At 43.4% G+C, this 15,100-nt stretch overlaps 1 protein-coding gene across 7 annotated transcripts in view; it reads right to left on the reverse strand.

The window, feature by feature from the left end:
- The window catches only part of APC (APC regulator of WNT signaling pathway), a 188,100-nt gene that overhangs the window by 65,826 nt on the left and 107,174 nt on the right, over positions 1-15,100 (reverse strand). For all 7 annotated transcript variants that reach the window (XM_054031530.1, XM_054031529.1, XM_054031524.1 and 4 more), the window contains one exon: positions 14,114-14,227. In XM_054031530.1, coding sequence (XP_053887505.1) covers positions 14,114-14,227 — 114 coding nt within the window. The remainder of the gene's footprint in view (positions 1-14,113; positions 14,228-15,100) is intronic.

A 15,100-nucleotide genomic window follows, 5' to 3' on the forward strand; every position in this document is an offset into this window, starting at 1 on the left:
TGAAGATTAGAAGGAGAAAACGGCGGACTCGGGATGACATGTTCACAGAGCTTCAGATGTCCTCCCAAGCTGAAAGAGCACAGCAGAATGCATGGAGGCAGTCAATGTCAGACTACAGAAAAGCACAGTATGAATGATAGGAGAGGTGGTGGGCTGAATCGCAGGATGAACAGAGCAAGTGGCAGGCTGAAGATGATAGGTGGCGTCAGCTTGCAGACAGAAGGCAAGAGTCGATGCTCCGGCTGCTGGAGGATCAAACTGATGTGCTCCAGTGTATGGTTGAGCTGCAGGAAAGGCAGCAGGAGCAGAGATCGCAACTACAGCCCCTGTGTAACCAACAGCCCTCCTCCCCAAGTTCCATAGCCTCCTCACCCAGACGCCCAAGAACACAGTGGGGGGGCCTCCAGCCACCCAGTCACTCCACCCCAGATGATTGCCCGAGCATCAGAAGGCTGGCCTTCAATAAGAGTTAAAGTTTTAAACTGCAGTGTGTCCTTTTCCTTCCCTCCTCCCCCACCCATCCTGGGCTACCTTGGCAATTATCCCCCTAGTTGTGTGATGAATTAATAAAGAATGCATGAATGTGAAGTAACAATGACTTTATTGCCTCTGCAAGCAGTGCTCAAAGGGGGAGGGGAGGGTGGGGTGATTGGTTTACAGGGAAGTAGAGTGAACCGGGTGAGGGGGTGGGGCGGAGGGTTCATCAAGGAGAAACAAACAGAAGTTTCACACCGTAGCCCGGCCAGTCACAAAACTAGTTTTCAAAGCTTCTCTGATGCGCACCGCGCCCTGCTGTGCTCTTCTAACCGCCCTGGTGTCTGGCTGCGCGTAATCAGCAGCCAGGCGATGTGCCTCAACCCCCCACCCCGCCATAAATGTCTCCCCCTTACTCTCACAGATATTGTGGAGTGCCCAGCAAGCAGCAATAACAATGGGGATATTCTTTTTGCTGAGGTCTGAGCGAGTCAGTAAGCTGCACCAGCGCGCTTTTAAACGTCCAAATGCACATTCCACCACCATTCGGCACTTGCTCAGCCTGTAGTTGAACAGGTCCTGACTACTGTCCAGGCTGCCTGTGTACGGTTTCATGAGCCATGGCATTAAGGGGTAGGCTGGGTCCCCAAGGATCACGATAGGCATTTCAACATCCCCAACGGTTATTTTCTGGTCCAGGAAGAAAGTCCCTTCCTCCAGCTTTCAAAACAGACCAGAGTGCCTGAAGACACGAGCATCATGTACCTTTCCCGGCCATCCCACGTTGATGTTGGTGAAACGTCCCTTGTGATCCACCAGGGCTTGCAGCAGCATTGAAAAGTACCCTTTGCGGTTTATGTACTCGGTGGCTTGGTGCTCCGGTGACAAGTTAGGGATATGGGTTCTGTCTATGGCCCCACCACAGTTTGGGAATCCCACTGCAGCAAAGCCATCCACTATGGCCTGCACGTTTCCCAGAGTCACTACCCTTGATATCACCAGGTCTTTCATTGCCCTGGCAACTTGGATCACAGCAGCCCCCACAGTAGATTTGCCCACTCCAAATTGATTCCCGACTGACTGGTAGCTGTCTGGCGTTGCAAGCTTCCACAGGGCTATCGCCACTCACTTCTCAACTGTGAGGGCTGCTCTCATCCTGGTATTTTGGCGCTTCAGGGCAGGGGAAAGCAAGTCACAAAGTTCCATGAAAGTGCCCTTACGCATGCGAAAGTTTCGCAGCCACCGGGAATCGTCCCACACCTACAGCACGATGCGGTCCCACCAGTCTGTGCTTGTTTCCCGGGCCCAGAATCGGCGTTCCACGGCATGAAACTGCCCCAGTAACACCATGATTTGCACATTGCTGGGGCCTGTAATTTGTGAGAGGTCTATGTCTATATCAATTTCCTCATCACTCTCGTCGCCGCGCTGCAATTGCCTCCTCGGCTGGTCCTAGTTTTGCTTTGGCATGTCCTGGCTCTGCAGATACTCCAGGACAATGCACATGGTGATCATAGTGCTCATAATTGCCGCGGTGATCTGAGCGGGCTCCATGATTCCATTGCTATGGCGTCTGGTCTGAAAAAAGGCGCGAAACTAGTATCTGACGGACGGAGGGAGGGAGGGGCAAGTGACGACATGGCGTACAAGTACAGGGAATTAAAATCAACAAAGGTGGCTGTGCATCAGGGAGAAACACAAACAACTGTCACACAGAATGGCCCCCTCCAAAGATTGAACTCAAAACCCTAGGTTTAGTAGGCCGTTGATTTCATAGAGGGAGGGGGAAGCAAATCAATACAGAACAAATCTATTTTTTACATCTTAAGCTGGCAGACGACGGTGCAGCATGACTGATAGCCCTCGGCATCTTCTGGGTGCTTGGCAGAAAATACTGGGTGCTTGGCAGAAAATAGCATACTACGACTGATAGCCATCATCGTCGAGACTGCCCAGGTGCCCATGATTGACAGGCACTGCAGTACGACGACGACAGATACCAGTCGTAATATACCATCTTCTACCAAAAGGCAAGGGGCTGCTTCTGTGTGCAATGCAGACCCACGTCTGCCAGCACCCAGATCGCCGATGAAGGCTACTAGTCATACTGCACCGTCTACTGCCAAAAGGCAATTAGCTGCTGCTGTGTAGCAATGCAGTACCACGTCTGCCGGCACCCAGAGGACATATGGTGACGGTGAGCTGAGCTGAGCGGGCTCCATGCTTGGCGTGGTATGTTGTCTGCACAGGTAACCCAGGTAAAAAGGTGCGAATCGATTGTCTGCCGTTGCTCTGACGGAGGGGGAGGTGCCTGACGACATGTACCCAGAACCCCCCGCGACACTGTTTTGCATCATTCAGGCATTGGGATCTCAACCCAGAATTCCAAAGGTCGGCGGAGACTGCGGGAACTGTGGGATAGCTACCCATAGTGCAACGCTCCGGAAGTCGACACTAGCCTCGGTACTGTGGACGCAGTCCACCGACTTCATGCACTTAGAGCATTTTATGTGGGGACACACACAATTGGCTGTATACAACCAATTTCTATAAAACTGGCTTCTATAAATTCGACCTAATTTCGTAGTGTAGACATACCCTGATATTAACAGACACTAAAACCAGATCTCTCACAGTTTTAGGGTTGAGAAGACATTTTGATCCTCCCCAAAATGGGAGTTACATTATGTAAAGGTATTCTGTTGATGCTATAAAAAGTCCAGTTTGTAAGTAATTAGCCTGTGACTAGTTGTGGGTGTCACATCATATTGTTACTCCACTCTATATGACTTCTTACTGTGAGCACACAGAATACTGAAAGATTTGGAAATACCTTTTTCTGACTGGAGCATTTTTGTAAATGTCCATATTCAGCTTACTCATAAGAATGGAACTGGAACATTTGGAAGGACTGCCTGATAATTTTTCTGGTGCTTATGAATAAGGCTACATTTTAATCATGGGTATTTTCAGTAAGTCATGGACAGGTCACGGGCAGTAAACAAAAATTCACAGTCTGTGACCTGTCCATGACTTGTACAATATACCCCTAGCTAAAACTAAATAGTTTCTACTGTAGTTTTAGCTCAGCATAGCTCTGTTAAAGTCCTTTTAATGAAGTTTTAGGTAAAATGTTATAATCTATAATTTTGTTTCTTGTTTTGAAACAATGAAATAGTTTTGAGTGTAGACTTTTTAAAAACCTAATTTTAAATACCTGTAGCTTAATTTTAAGTTTTGCAAGCATTAGTGCCCCTTGCTTCCAAATATTTGAACTGTTTTTTTTCAAATGTATATATGTGACACACCTCAAAGTAGCACCCTGGATCTCCCATGTTCACCACTGTCACATGTTTATGATATGTTTTGTACAATGCATGCCTTGTGAGGTATCATTTTAAAAGTCTTGATCTGTTGGACCTTAATATCCTGTTGAATTGTATGTACTATCACTGAATGTGAAGTTATGAAGTATTGCTTAAGTATCAGAGGGGTAGCCGTGTTAGTCTGAATCTGTAAAAAGCAACAGAGGGTCCTGTGGCACCTTTAAGATTAACAGAAGTATTGGGAGCATAAGCTTTCGTGGGCAAGATCCTCACTTCTTCAGATGCAAGTAGTATTGCTATATGTGTTACTGAAATATGTTGTGAGGTTGGGAGATGCCCACAGCTGGGGCCTTTCAGTAGCAACAAAGGGGCAACTATCACTGGCCAGACAGGCGTTGATGGCCCATCAAGAAGAATCCATTATCCCAAAGACTTCTTGAAGAGGGGGTGTACACAATGTCAGCTGCCTTACCTGCCACATCACACCAAGAATTTTTCTAGCAGCTCAAAGAAAGTATAAAAGAGGAACAGTGACATAATCACTTGGCCTCTCTCCTCTGCACCTCAACACCTGGAAGATTATCTGGAAGACAAAGACTTGGACCTGGGGAGATTGGTCACAGGCTGGGAAGGGAATCCAGCATGTGTATTGAGAACTGTGAACTGCCTGTAACATCTATTAGGGTGAGAGACTGCTTGATTCAAATCTTGCTTAGTCTGTAGAATTTAGACTGAGTTTATTCTGATGTAAGCAACTCTGATCTCTATGCCTGCTATACATAATCACTTAAAATCTATCTTTCTGTAGTTAATAAATCTGTTTTATATTTATCTAAAACTGTGTGTTTGAAGTGCTTGGGGGAATCTCAGCTCAGATTACAAAAGCTGGCACATGTCCACTTTCCTTTGACAAAGTGGCGAACTAATTAATGAGCTTGCACTATCCAATGGAGTCTTGAGCAGTGTAAAATGGGATATTTCTAGCTGGGGTGATTTGCTGGTACCTCTCTCTATATGACTTATGAGTGGCTCAGGGAACATTCATGCAATTTAGCCGGATGTGGGACTCCACATGCTGATGGCTGAGTAATCAGTGCTTGGAAGGGTTTTGCTGCTTGTTACTGGCATAGCATTCTGTGAGACAGCCCAGCCTGGAGAGTTAAAGGGACACAGCAGTCCCACAGTTCCAGGTGGTACCCCGGGGTTCCCATCACAGTAAGGAAAAAGAACATTTCAATGAAATAAATAAAATATGTAAGTACTATATAAAGCCATATTCCCCATATCATAAGAGGACATTTTACATTTGTTTACTATTTTATGATGTAGGAAAGCTAAGAGGAAAAAAGACAAAACAAAAAGGAAAGAAAAAGTTAAGGAAAAAATGGGAAAAGATCAGGCACAAAGAACAGATTATGAAAGACAGGTGGTTTTCTTAACCTTTTTTTTAGGCCAAAAATGATGAGTCCTCATGACATACTCAGAATTTGTCCTTTTTAATCACCCTTTATTTGATCAATTTGTGAACCCAGCTGAGTCTAGATACAAAACTCAACTATTCCACTGAAATCACACTGGATATGAAGGAGTCAAGACACACATACAAAATCAAATCAACTATAAGATCAAAGTTGGTGTTTTTTTGTTTTCTTGGGTTTTTTGTTTTTGTTTTTGGGTATAAACTTCTCAGATGTTCAGAAAAATATGAGCAGAACTAAAATTGCACTCTGGATCGTGTGATTAAATTTTGTTCCAAAATACTGAACATCTTTTTTATAGACACCCACATTAATGTCTTCTTAATATTTCCCCTTAGTTTTACTATAAAAAATAAGGAAAAAATAGCATTAAAAATGTGACCAGAAAAGCACAAAAAAGTAGGATTAGTAGAACTGGTTAATGCTGTACAAATTTTCTCACACAGAGTTTAGTTACTGTAGTAACTTCTACCTCGATATAACGCTGTCCTTGGGAGCCAAAAAATCTTACCGCGTTATAGGTGAAACCGCGTTATATCAAACTTGCTTTGATCCGCCGGAGTGTGCAGCCCCAGCCCCCCGGAGCACTGCTTTACCGCATTATATCAGAATTCATGTTATATCAGGTCATGTTATATCCGGGTAGAGGTGTATATCTATATTCTAATTTGTATTTCTTCTGCTAGTTTGCTGGGGAAGAGAGAACATGGCTTTGTAAAGGGAAATCATGCCTCTCCAATCTATTAGAATAAGGGGTAGGAATAAATAAATTTCAGAATGGAGAAAGGTAAATACATCTCTACCCCGATATAACGCTGTCCTCGGGAGCCAAAAAATCTCACTGCATTATAGGTGAAACCGCGTTATATTGAACTTGCTTTGATCCATCGGAGTGCGCAGCCCTGCCCCCCCAGAGCGCTGCTTTACCGCGTTATATCCAAATTCGTGTTATATCGGGTCGCGTTATATCGGGGTACAGGTGTAGTTGTGCCCCCCAGGGCTCTGTACTGGGACCTATATTGTTCAACATATTCATAAATGATCAAGAAAAAGGGGTAAATAGTGAGGTGGCAACATTTGCAGATGATACAAAATTACTTAAGATAGTTAAGTCCAAAGCAGATTGTGAAGAGTTACAAAGGGATCTCACAAGACAAAATGGCAGATGAAATTCAAGGTTGATAAATGCAAAGTAATACACATTAGAAAACAATCCCAATTATACATACAAAATTATGGGGTCTAAATTAGCTGTTACTTCTCAAGAAAGATCTTGGAGTCATTGTGGATAGTTTTCTGAAAATATCTGCTCAATGTGCAGCAGTAGTCAAAAGAGCTAAGAGAGTGTTAGGAACCATTAGGGATAGATAACAAGACAGAAAATATAATGCCTCTATAACTCCACATCTTGAATACTGGGTGCAGATCTGGACCCCCCATCTCAAAAAAGATACATTGGAATTGAGAAAGATACAGAGAAGGATAACTAAAATGACGAGAGGTATGGAACAACTTCTATATGAGGAGAGATTAAGACTGGGACTTTTCAGCTTGGAAAAGAGACCACTAAAGGGGGATATGACAGAGGTCTATAAAATCTTGACTGATGTGCAGAAAGTGAATAAGGAAATCTTATTTACTTTTTCACATAACACAAGAACTAAGTGTCACCCAAATGAAATTACTAGGCAGCAGGTTTAAAACAAACTAAAGGAAGCTCTTCACACACCGCACAGTCAACTTGTGGAACTCTTTGCTAGGGGATACTGTGAAGGCCAAAACTATAACAGGGTTCAAAAAAAGAACTAGATAAGTTCATGGAGGACAGCTCCATCAACGGCTATTCGCCAGGATGAGCAGGGACCATGCTCTGGGTGTCCCTGGCTTCTCTTCACCAGAAGCTAGGAGTGGACAACAGAGGATGGATCACTTGAGGATTGCCTGTTGTGTTCATTCTCTCTGAAGCACCTGGCACTGGCCACTGTTGAAAGACAAGATACTAGGCTAGATGGACCATTGGTCTGACCCAGAGTAGCCATTCTTTTGTCTAGTCTTAGACACCTTTTGTGAAGTGACTAACCACTATGCCAAAATGAACAGTGGTTTTCTGATGTAGACAGACGTCTCGTAGGGGCCAGAGTATAATGAGACTTTTTCCCCCACTTGTAAGCAGGTTTTAATTGTGAAGAGATGAAAGTGGAAATAATGCATTACTTTATTTGTAATGTTAATAAGTGGGCTTATCATATATCTTTAAGTGCGTAGACAAAAATACAACTAAAGAGCAACAACAAATTTATCCAATATCTAACAAAAGGACTCAACCAAGAATTGGAGTGGCATATGAATGGCTCAATTTTTTTCTCTTGGGAGGAACAAGAGGATTTATGGAAGTGTTCATCTGTTGTAAGGGTTCTCTTCTGTGGATTAACATTGTAGGTAGAGTTCTATTCCGTTCCCCACTCCCATTCCAAGTGTACACAGGGGCCCACCAGCAGCTATCTTTTACGAAGCAAAGCTCTTCTTGAAATCTTGTCCTCCTTTGACTTCTGTGACTGTCCTCTCCAAGTTCTCTTACATCTCTAATTGCTCCTTCAGCATGTCCTTCGGAGCAGTGGTTCTCAAAGCTGGTCCGCCACTTGTTCAGGGAAAACCCCTAGCGGACCGGTTTGTTTACCTGCTGCGTCCGCAGGTTCAGCCGATCACGGCACTCTGGGCTTTCCCTGAACAAGCGGCAGACCGGCTTTGAGAACCACTGCTTTGGAGGATCCTCTTCATTCCCTCTCCAACTTTCTGTGGGGGTAACACAAGGCTCTGTCCTTGGTCCTCTTCTTTTCTCCCTCTTCACCTTATAGGCAATATCATCCACAAACACAAATTAAACTACTACATTTATGCTGATAACACTGCTCTACAGCCAAAATGCTTCTGAAATAAATGTAGTCAAACTTTACTAATTCTGGGTCACTGAGAACGAAAATGATGCTTAAAATTGTTGATTGGCTCTAGTTTTCAAGATATGCTATTGGATCATTATATACGACCCTTGACTTGGGAATGGCGGAGGATAAGTGAGTTATAAAGGGAAGGGATCTCAATTTAAACCAGAAATGACTCAAATACATCTTTGACTGGAACTATGAATAAATCGATGACTGGGTTTGGACTGTACTTGCTTTTTAGGCAGAACAATTAATGATGCAATCTGAAGCTGGTATTGCGTCATACATTATATGAATTGCTGCATGTTATTCCTAGAAGACATGGATGATGCAATCATAACGAAGCTTACATCACTCTGCTGAACAAATTGCCCTATATCAGCTCTAGAAATCATACAGTGTCTGTCAGTGTTTGATTTTGCACAGGGACACATTTCTGTTTAGCCAAAGTGAGCGGAGATGCCTCGTACTTGTGTGAACAGTGCAGATAACTTCTGCTATGTTTGTGGTGAAGTGACTTTTGCATCACAAAAGCACAGTATAACCACTATGGTTAAGAAAGCCTATCACCTTTATTTTGGCTGCAAAATTGGAGATCAGGACAAGAGGTGGGCCCCACACATATGCTGCAACACTTGTGCAACAAATCTTCGCCAGTGCTTGAACAGGAAAAGGAAATCTATGCCTTTTGCAGTGCTAATGATTTGGAGAGAGCCAACAGATTATACCAGCAATTGTTACTTCTGCATGGTGCCTCCAGTTGGGAAAGGTGTGTCAAAGAAGAAAAAGTGGACTGTGCATTATCCAAACATTCCATCAGCTATACGCCCAGTACTCCACGGAGAAGGACTGCCGGTTCCTGATGCACCAGAATCATTCTCACTTGAGTCAGACGAGGAAGAGGAAGAGGATGAAACTTCTGGTCCTGAACCATCAATGTCACAGGACCCACATTTTCTCCCATCCTCCTCCACTGAACCACACCTCATAACACAAGATGAACTGAATGACCTTGTCAGGGATTTGGGACTACTCAAGAGTAAGGAAGAGCTGTTGGGCTCCAGACTACAGCAGTGGAATCTCCTGGCAGGTGATGTTAGGGTTTCCATGTTCCGTGACCGTCAAAAGGATCTTGTCCCATTCTTCTTCATGGAAGGTGATCTTGTAGCCTGCAACAACATCCATGGTGTGATGGCAGCCCTCAACATCTTTCACGATCCAGATGAGCGGAGACTGTTCATTGACTCATCGAAGACGAGTCTTAAAGCTGTTTTACTGCATAATGGCAATGTTTTGTCATCAATTCCAGTTAGTCATGCAGTCCATATGAAGGAAACCTATGACAACATGAAACAACTTTTGAGGTGCATAAACTATGACCAACATCAGTGGCAGCTTTGTGGCGATGTGAAGGTTGTTGCTCTCTTGCTTGGTCTGCAGACTGGATACACAAAGTACTGTTTTCTCTGCGAATGGGATAGTCATGCAAGAGATTCCCACTATATCAAGAAAGATTGGCCACTCTGACAGTCATTGGAGCCTGGGAGGAAAAGTGTTCAGCATCCACCACTTGTTGAATCAAGGAAGGTTTTGTTACCACCCTTACACATCAAGCTGAGTCTGATGAAGAACTTTGTCAAGGCCATTGACAAAACACAAGCAGCTTTCAAGTACCTCCGTGGAAAATTTCCAAGGTTAAGTGAAGCTAAGATAAAGGAAGGTGTCTTTGTTGGTCCTCAGATTCGTGAACTTCTTTGAGATGTTGCATTTGACCATGCACTGCGTGGCAAGGAAAAGACTGCATGGAAAGCCTTCTAGTTAGTGGCAATACATTTTCTCAGAAACAACAAGGCAGACAACTACAGGTTGATGGTGGAAAACCTCCTCAAGGCATACAAAAGCCATGATGCAACATGTCACTAAAGATACATTTTTTGCACTCTCATCTAGATTTTATTCCACCGAACTGCAGAGTCGTGAGCGACGAGCACGGCGAGTGATTTCACCAGGACATTGCAACAATGGAGAAACGCTATCAGGGCTAATGGAGCCCATCAATGCTTGCAGACTATTGCTGGACAGTGACAAGAGATGCTCCATTTAATGAATACAAGAGACAACCCAAGAAGTGCCGAGTAGACACTGAATAGGACTAAACTATGTACAGAATAGTTTTTTGCCTTTTGTTTCATAATAAATTTTATTTATATAACCCTTTTGCTGATTTTTAAAGTATTACATAAACAGGACAGGTGAAATATTATCATGTAAAGCAACCATAAACATGAAAAGACCTAGGTTTACAATTTATGATTAAAACTATCTACACAATATACATAGACACAAAATGTAAAAACTTAAATATCTTAGAAACAGTAGCCAATCAGTTGTTTTAATTGTCATATTTGAATTCAGCACATCAAAATACATAATAAATAGCACATTTTAACTCTGAAGCAGACGACTTCTCAAAAATTGTAGACCAGTGTAATTCACAGATGTATCTCTTTCGCTCTGTCAAAACCAAACTCTGAGCCTGACTCTGACACTTCCTCATGGATACACCTCTACCCCAATATAACGCGGTCCTCAGGAGACAAAAAAAATCTCACCGTGTTATAGGTGAGACTGAGTTATATCGAACTTGCTTTGGCCCTCCCTGTTCCTTGTTCTCTGACTGCCTCCTCCAGAGACCCCCATCCCTAATCACCTCCAGGACCCCACCCCCTACCCAACCCCCCTGCTCCCTGTCCCCTGACTGCTCCGACCCCTATCCACACCCTCCACCCCGACAGGCACTCACTGGCAGCAGCAGGAAGCAGAGCAGCCTGGCCCCAGCCCGCTCCACTCTGCCAGCTCCCAGCCGTGGAGCTCCGCTTTCCGCCGCCGGTGAGTGGGGAAAGAACACCTCCCCGCACTCACCTGCAGCGAGAAGTGGAGCAACGCGGCCCCAGCCTGCTCCACTTGCCTTGCCCGGGCCCCAGCCGCGTCACTGGGGGTGCGCCTGGGGAAAGGTCCTGCACTCACCTGCAGTGGGAAGCGGAGCGACGTGGCCAGCCCGCTCCACTCTGCCAGCTCCCAGCTGCGGTGCTCCGCTTCCCGTTGCAGGTGAGTGCCGGGTGGTTGGGGAAAGGACGGCCCCCCGTACTCACCTGAGGTGGGAAGCGGAGCGCCGCGTCTGGGAGGTGGCAGAGTGGAGCGGGCTGGAGCCGGGCTGCTCCACTTCCGCTGCTGCCGGTGAGTGCATGGCGGATCCCTACCCCCAAGCCCCCTCCCCCGAGCGACATGGCTGGGGCCGGGGTGAGGGAAGCAGAGTGGGCTGCTCCCGGCCCCCTGCTAATACCCAGGGCCCACTCTGGGACTCTGGGCCCCCCAAAAGTGCCCCCCCACAGCTCCTGCCTCCCAGACCTTGGGGCGGGGGGGAGCCCTGACCACCCCTGAGACCCTCTGCCCCTTATCCAACCTCTCGGCCCCGGCCTGACCCGGCACCCTTAACACGCTGCTCAGAGCAGCGTGTCAGAGCTTTACTGCCTTGTATGCGAACCTGCCTTATATCGGGTCGCCCTATATTGGGATAGAGGTGTATTTAGCTTCTGCTAAACTCAACATGGCTAAAACAGAGCTCCTAAACTCCCACCCAAACCCTACTTGCCACCTCATTTTTTGATCACTTTACTCAGGCCTGTCAACTGCGCATTGATTTTGACACAGACCTCTCTCTGGGTCCTCACATGCATGCTATGTCTAAATCTTGCCAATTCTTTCTGCTTAACATCTTTAAGACACAGCCTTTCTTATCTATCCACACAACTACAAGTCTCTTCCAAGCTCTCATCATCTCAGGTCTTGATTACTGCAACATCCTTTTCTCTGGCCTTCACAAATGCTTTCTTGGCCCAATCATATCTATTCAGAATGCTGCTGCAAAAATAATTTTCTTAAGCACACTGCTTTGACCACATCACCCCTTTCTTTGAATCCCGCCATTTTCTATTGCATCAAACATAAGCTGATTATCTTCACTTTCAAGTCCCTTAATAGTCACCTCCTCTCTCTCATTTGCTATGGAGCTGTCTGTGCTTGCTTCAGATATACATTCTGACAGAAGACATTGAAAGCTTAGAAAACTGTGGAGCAGAACGAAAGTTGCAGAATATATGAGTTCACTGTAGTTACAATATGAATAGCCTAGTTTATATTACTTGAACACTGTGGTGAACTAATGTACAAAGAGTTCACTTTCAACATGTCAATTTACTCCTAGTTATCTGAAAACCAGTTAACTTTTATCCATTTTTAATATCATAATTTCTACCCTGGATATGAAAAATCCAGTATGAGCTAGAGTTTATGTTCAGAAGAAAGTTATAGTTTTCTTGCACACATACGTGTCTTCCATTCTTTCTCTGAATTTTGTAGAAATATAAGGATGGTGCTGTGATTACAATCAACAGGACACTGAACATTTTTGAAGGGTCTCATGAACTAAGATCTACCTATGTTAATTCCCAGCAGAAAACAGAACATATAAGGAGGTAGCTACTTAGAGATAACATCCTTTCAAAGTAATACAGCTACAGTTGGGGAATGGGGGGAGAGAAGAGAGAGGCAGAGTGTTTAAAGGTTAAAACCAGTGACGGGATATCATATCCCATTTTAAATACATCAGTTACTCCTATTTCAAACAGTAGAAGTGGCTCTTTTGAGTGCCCATAAAAGCTGGGCATCCAGGCTACAGTGCCCATTCAGCTTACTTCACTGTACCAAAGTGTGCATAATAAAGGATTCTTTTTAACACTTCTGCTGGCGGTTCAACGTTGCTTTCTCCTACAGCCTTAATCTACACACCTGAAAGACTGAGTCCTAAAATGAGAAACTACAGATTATGTTGCCAAAAATGAATTTTACATAAACCAGGGATACTAGGAAAGTCCCACTAGTTTGTTTACCTGTTTCATTATGAAAAGCTTCTTAAAAATAATTAGACACTCGACTAATTAAAATTACTTCATATATATTTTGTATTAAAGTGAGAGTTCAATGAAGAAAATGAAGATTGGAGAGTATATTATTTTGATTAATTCATTTTGATAAAACTTTCAGTCACAAGAAAGCATGCTATTCTGCTGAGTTATTTACTTTAATGCTTTGGAACTGTGTGGTAATGAATTATGAAGGTTATCCAACATTGACATAGTGACAGTAGTCTGCATGAGCAGTCAGCAATTGATAATTTCCATTTCTGGTTCCACATAGCTCCATTTTGGGTTCTATTTTCAAATATGGGTGAAATGGTCTGCTTGCAAAATTCTTCATGCATTCATGAAGGCAAACCACCCTTTGCTGGAGCAAACAGGGATTTATGGGTATAGTGAGTATGAGTATATTTTTGTTGGTTCATCTGGACTTAATGATTAGCCCTTTATACATGTACTTTAGTGACAGTTTAACAAAAGCAGTGGGATTTTATTTTAAACTCAATTATGCATACTAAAAGAAGACAGTAAAGCACAATAGAAAAAAGGCAGTTTCAGACACATGCTAATTAAAATTACAGTTATAATACTCGTTAACCAATATTTAAAAATACTCCCCTTTTGGAGGGATTTTCTACCTCTGAAGTTCTCAGAACTGCTCCTAAGTCTTCTACTAATCCAGTAGAAGGATATTTGCTCATTTACTGTAGAGAGCAGGGATTCTGTACAATACACGTTTTGATACCAATTTTTATATTTAAAAAGTTCTCTACATGGAAAAACTCTAAGACACTGCTATGTTCATAAACACTTCAAAGACACAATCACCAATAATTTAATAAAATCAAAAGGATAACCCATTCTATTCAGTTTAATTCTAAAAAGTAAAACCTAGTTTAAAAAAAAAGTTACATTACCTGTGCCCGCTTCTCCATGTCCTGACAAGTACCTAATTGTTCTTCCATGGCAGCTCTGATTTGCCTCGCCTCATATTCTAATTGCCTTCTTGTCATGTCTGTTTGCAAAGAGAACTGGAATCCAAACATGGAAAAGACATTTTAGCAAGCATTTCTGGATAAAAACTATCCTGAACAAATGCAGAACAATTAATTTCATACTGGAACTTCATAAATTTAGACAAAAACTGAACACTAAAATAAAACGTTATTGGTTATCAACAAGGATACATGCTACTATCCAATGGATAGATTTTTTTCCTGTAAATCATGTAAATTGTCTAAACAAAAGACCACACCACAACATGCAAGGAGGATTCAGACACCAGCATATGTAAATCAGCATACCACCAGAAGACTTATTCTGCAAGCTCTCTAAGTGGGGGGGGGGGGGGGGGGGGGGGGGGGGGAATTTCTATGTACATATCAATCAACCTCTGCTAATACAGGTACTTTTACTACAGTATTGTTAGATGCAGTAGATTATCAAGCTCATACCCCAAGAATAAAAGATATTAAGTAGACTTAGGATCTAGAGGTGAAATACAAGTATTAATTAACGTTATAACACGGGGCCTACAGGCCTGTGATATATTCAACTTAGGTCTTAGGCATGAAACAGGTTGGCAAGACTAAAGTAATCGTGTACCAGTAAAGGGTAATATTATAGTAAAAGATGGCGTAAGTGCTGATGTTCTGGAAGTGAGAGTTCAATGAAGAAAATGAAGATTGAAGAGTATATTATTTTATTAATAACAGACCTGAAAATATGCTGCAATGTGCCAGTTAATACCACAAGATGCCAAACAGTAACATTTTGAGGGATTCTGTAATAACCTCTAGTTGCTATGGTAACTTTCTGACACAGATGTTAATGAGAATGAGAAACTAAGGAGATAGCCAATGAGAAATGGGGCACCCCTAAATTAGTGGGGTGTAGAAGTATGG

The sequence above is a fragment of the Malaclemys terrapin genome, chromosome 6, assembly GCF_027887155.1.
Source record: "Malaclemys terrapin pileata isolate rMalTer1 chromosome 6, rMalTer1.hap1, whole genome shotgun sequence".
NCBI classification, from domain to species: domain Eukaryota; kingdom Metazoa; phylum Chordata; order Testudines; family Emydidae; genus Malaclemys; species Malaclemys terrapin.